This window comes from Poecilia reticulata, linkage group LG19 (assembly GCF_000633615.1).
Source record: "Poecilia reticulata strain Guanapo linkage group LG19, Guppy_female_1.0+MT, whole genome shotgun sequence".
Taxonomy (NCBI): domain Eukaryota; kingdom Metazoa; phylum Chordata; class Actinopteri; order Cyprinodontiformes; family Poeciliidae; genus Poecilia; species Poecilia reticulata.
Genome location: NC_024349.1, coordinates 4,838,994 through 4,844,251, shown reverse-complemented (window position 1 = coordinate 4,844,251; position 5,258 = coordinate 4,838,994). Strand labels below are relative to the sequence as shown.

The window sequence follows — 5,258 nt, the reverse complement described above, 5'->3', positions numbered from 1 at the left end:
CCATCCATCCATCCATCCATCCATCCATCCATCCATCCATCCATCCATCCATCCATCCATCCATCCATCCATCCATCCATCCATCCATCCATCCAAAAAAAACAGTTAAAAACAAAGTGAGAAGGATTGATTAAATTTCTCCATTTGTTTTTTTAGAGGATTTGACTAGGACACTGTAGTGTAACTGGTTTTCAAGTCACTGTGTGCGTTTGGAACAATCTATATGCTAAATTAACCATCTTTTTCTGCTCAGACTCCATTTAAATGAACTGTGGATTAATTAAATCCTTCTGTTCCTGCGACATGTGAAGCTCAGGACTGAACAGAATCCGTTGGACGATCGTTTCCTTGGAAACCCGGCAGGGGAAAATTCTCCTCATCCAAGGAAACCGGGGCATCAGGACAAAGAGCGGCGGGGGAGGAATGCATACCTGCGACGGGTCGGTGACTCTGAGCGTCACCACGTCTTCGCTGGTGTATTTGATGAAGAGGTGATGCTCGTCCAGCAGCTGCATCTTCCACATCCGGAGCCGCCTGAGCTGATCGAAGAACTGGAAAAACCTGACGGAACGACTCGGGTCAGAACCTAACAAGCCTCAGACACATTCAACTAAAAAAAATCAACTTAGAATGGGAGCTTTGTGAATCGGCGCTGTCACCTCCTCTTGGCGGTGGCGCTGCCGTCCTGCTCGGCTCGCCGCCACAGGTACACCAGCAGCCTGTGCTTCAGGGAGTTGATGGTTTTGTCAGTGTAGAGGCGCGGGAAGCCGGTCTGGCTCTCCGCCTGAGCTTCTGCGTAAACCGCCGACAGCGTCAGCAGGTCGTCCTCGTAACAGAAGCGCCCGATCGTCCTCACGTCCAGAAACGTCCCGTCAGGCGTCACCTGAGGAGAGAAGAAGAGACAAAAGGCAGCAGGTGATCATGTGTTTAAATATCTACAAAAACATTAAATGTTTTGTGGAAAAACAAACATATTTTTAATAAAACTGGACGACATTCTTCCATCCATCACTCGTAATGCAACATCATTTCAGTTAGTTGAGTCGACCATCAAATCACTTAGGACTAGACACTCAGTGAAGACAGGATGTCCAGAAGAAACTTGGAGGAATTAAAGAAAAGGTGCATCATACTTTATGTGTTTTAACCCCAGACCACTAGGGGGAGTCTGGAGTACATAAGTAAATATTTCCCTTGGTCTCCATAATTCTGGTTGTTCTCTAAAGAACCTCAGGCCTTCAGAGAATATCTGGATTAATAATCTGAGAACATTAAACCCAAAGACGTTTACTACCGAGTTGACATTAGAAAACAAAGTTGAACTGGTTTTAATTCAGGGTAATGTTAATGGGGTCAAGTTAAATGCATGCTGCACTTTTCAGATTTCTTTTGCTTCGCATTTCAATGTCTGTTTTGAATTTCTCAGATAACAAACAAGAAAGATAAGTTCAGATAAGCTGCACTGATGCCTAAACGATCTGAAAAACTTTGCAAATCATCTAGGAATTTAAATGCATGCCACACTTTTCAGATTTTTTTGGCTTCAGTTCACAACGGTTTTTAAACGACCCATTTCTCAGCTAAATAAATCTGAAAAATTAGTTCAGATAAGCTGCACCACTTTCTAAAATAACTGAAATACTTTGCAGATCATCTAGGAATTTAAATGCACTTTTCAGATTCATTTCTTGTCTGTTTCAGTTCACATTGCTTATTCTAAATGACACATTTTCCACCTAAACAAACCAGAATAATTAGCCCAGTTTAGTTGCCCTGCTGCCTAAACCATCTGAATACTGTTGCTGATCCCCTAGTGAAGGATTTAACCCCTTAGGGGACGACCTGCTCACCTGAAAGACGTGGATGGTCTGCTGTTGGACCGACAGCACGGCCAGGATGTTCCTGTAGAGGTAGAGGCCCTGGTTGTGAGACAGGATGATCTTATCACACTTGAAGGACCTGGTGTCGCACAGCCTGCCGGTGTGCAGGTCAATGATGTGCAGGGAGTAATCCTCCAGCGGAGACCGCGGGTTGGGAGTCACTGACTCGTTGTTGCGATACACCTGTAGGAACGTCAGCTATAAATAAAACCTCCGGACTCGGCTGCTTTTCGCTCAAACCAAAGCTCATTACCTCGAAGAAGTACGGCGGCGGATCGTCGGGGACGTAGACGGCGGAGCCGACGATGACGTATCTGCAGTCGTCGGTGAAGAGGCTGCACTCGCGGTTCAGGTGCTCTCCGTTCGAAGCCACGTTGGTGACGTGGAGCAGCGAGAAGAAGCGCTGGAAGAGGCGGCTGCGGATGTTGAGGGAGCACTGGTCGTTGGCGGTGGACAGAGTCTCTCCTTCCTGGCCTCTCAGCAGGTCCTGGGCTGCCTGGCAGCCTTGGTATTCATAAATCTGAAAGAGAATAGCAACCAAATTCAGCTCAGAGCTAAAACTAACTAAAACATACTGAAATTATAGACATAACATTCTTTGTTTTATATTTTATAAAATATAAAATTTTACCAAGTATTTTTGGTCTAGTTTCTAGTGCAAATATCTCATTACACTTGAATTAACATAAAACTAACTTAGAAGTAACATTTCAGCAGGATATGGGAGCTCGTTTTAAGTCAATCATCCTTAATATTGTTTTTGGGGAAAAATAGAACTGTAAATATACATATTTATTATATTTATAACTTTATACTCGACAATTATGGCATTTTATTTTATTAACTTGATTTTATTCATAGCTGTTTTGTCTTTTTTGAGTGCCGACAGGTTTTTGATGCAGGAGTACAATGACAAATAAAGCTAAAATGGTTGAAACGATTCAGGATTCTCCTCTTGCCTCCAGCGATGTCTGGTCTGAGGAGAAGGCGATGAAGTAGCGTCCATCCGGTGAGAACTTCCTGAGGAAGCATGGCGGCTTCTCCACGTTCACCACGGTGAAGTTCGGGAACAGGTTCTGGTGAAAGCAGCGAACCCGGTACCAGTGGGCCCCGGGTCGACCGGAGCAGACCCTTCTCTTCTCCAGGCGGTAGACGACGTTCTGGTTCTGGATCCGCCGGGGCTTCAAGGTCAGGACGTCCTCTTCCATGGTGGCAACCAGAGAACCGTTTCAAACGTCGCTACGTTAGACGGGTGATCAGGTAAGAAAAATGAGTTAGCATTGTCCCGTCGGCTGTGGAAGGACAGAAGAGGAACAATAAGAACCGGTGATGCTGCTACGAAGGAGGCCAACAAACCTGACCCAGTTACACCAGTTCTGTAAGTAATGAGACAAAATGAGGTATGAACCGATCCACTTTTTCAAGTCCGATACCAATATCTGAGGTTTAGCATTGGCCAATACCGATCCGATACAGAAAAACAGTTCTGAAGATGTTTCTTTTTTTTTAAAACCCAGACATAACTACACTGAATTACAGATTTATTTGATAACTGCACTATTGCAGCATGCTTGAATACACCAATAGCAACATAAGCTTGGTTAAAGATGTAAGACAACTTTAATTTATTTCAGTCAGGGCAATTAAGAGAATAACAGCTAATGTAATGTAAATAATAAAATTTAACAAAAAAAAACAATAGATTGGATACCTTGGTGAAACATAAACTGCAACAAACCTTCTTTCAAATGGTTCAGAAAGTGCAACTAGGGATTCTAATGTAAAATAAATAATAAAACATGATGTTGCTTAGTGAATAAAACAAAATATGTGACTCTTCCATCAACAGAAGAATGTCTTTGGTTAAATTAATGAAACTCAGAATATAAATACATGTTTTAGACCAAATAGTGCAATAAAAACTACTTTATTAAAGGCCTCTCAGGCTAAAAGAGACGTAAACAAGAAAGTAGGGAGATCTTTCATGTGCTAAAAGAAACAAAGCTGGCAAAATGTGAAGGGCTGCAGCTCCTCTTTGTAATTTGTCATTAAAGCTAAATATTACCCCTAAACTCTCAGCATAAACATAATACTTCCCTAATTTGACATAAATACAAATTAATTTACAATCTAATGTCTGCCTGAGTGAACTGACTTGCTGTCTGTTCCTCCAAGTTCATGAATTTTAGCAGAAAATGAGGCTTAACTTCGGTAAAAGCTTACCGTTAATGAGACAATTTCAAGATCTTCGGCATCTCACTCCGCTTAAACTGAGACATCCGGCGTCATTTATCTCATAAAATCCCAAACTAAGTACAAATGTGGCGCTAATGAACCATATTTCCTCAAACAGTCCGAGAAAATCTGGAGCTTCTGCTCTGTTTGTTGTTAAGGAAGCGGACAGGAAACGAAGAAGAAGACTGCGGGTCACAGCGCCACCACCTATGCTACAGACAGAAAGTGGTATTACAGTTTCTCATCGAAAGTGAATTCAAACGGTCAGGTTTAGTAGCTAAAATTGTGGGAACAAAGAGCTTGATTTTCAAGCACTCCTAGCGAACGGAATGAAAGTATAATAATATAAACTTTACAGGGTGGAAAAAAGGGTAAAGAGAAAAATGAAAAATGAAATATATATATATTTGCAACCACTTTTTGGGATCCAGGATTAGTTAAACATGTTGGCCTAAATATGTTGCAATTTTCCTATAACCTAAAAATCGCTATATGCCAAAACTCATAATTACTTCAGAAATGTAGATCTTTTGCTATATTTTTCACCCTTGGACGTCGCCATTTTTTCACTGATGGGTTGATGACGCATAATGGTCCATTCTGTTCTGGACTCTGCAGAGTAAACACAGGAAGGCTAACTTTAGAATAGTTGTTTATCATATTGCGTTTGACTGGTGTAATTTTAGATAATCCCACACTGTGTCACTATTATAAAAATAAAAATTTAGGTGATTCTGCATAATTTCCAACCCTCCAGACCAAACTAAGGAACAAGGGTGTAAAGAAAATGTATGTATGGATGGATGGAGTCAGTGCAGTGAGAAAGAGAACCGCAGCAGCTGAAAATATAACAAATGTTGAAACTTTATTTCCCAACCGAACCAAATCTATAAACATGCGTTAAGCATCTGACTGTTATCTGTTCTGATATTAAAACGCTCCATGTTCCCAACTTCATTTGACGTTTTACTTTCCGTGTAAATTAATCCAAACTGAATTTTGTGTTTAAATTCCCAATATTTTACATATATTTAATGTAAAAACAAGAGCAAATAATGAATTATAAATCTCTGGGGATCACATAAATGAGATTCAATTTTCAGGAAAAACCTCATTGTGGCCAAAAAAACGAGAAAAGAAAAT

At 41.1% G+C, this 5,258-nt stretch overlaps 1 protein-coding gene across 1 annotated transcript in view; it reads right to left on the bottom strand.

Moving 5' to 3' along the window:
• Positions 1-4,330, bottom strand: part of det1 (DET1 partner of COP1 E3 ubiquitin ligase) — a 7,907-nt gene extending 3,577 nt beyond the window's left edge. Inside the window, exons 1-6 of the mRNA XM_008436546.2 lie at positions 4,104-4,330; positions 2,840-3,172; positions 2,134-2,400; positions 1,851-2,063; positions 660-883; positions 432-561 (exon numbers count right to left, since the gene is read on the bottom strand). Coding sequence (XP_008434768.1) covers positions 432-561; positions 660-883; positions 1,851-2,063; positions 2,134-2,400; positions 2,840-3,088 — 1,083 coding nt within the window. The 5' untranslated portion in view covers positions 3,089-3,172; positions 4,104-4,330. The remainder of the gene's footprint in view (positions 1-431; positions 562-659; positions 884-1,850; positions 2,064-2,133; positions 2,401-2,839; positions 3,173-4,103) is intronic.
• Between the last annotated feature and the right edge of the window lie 928 nt (positions 4,331-5,258).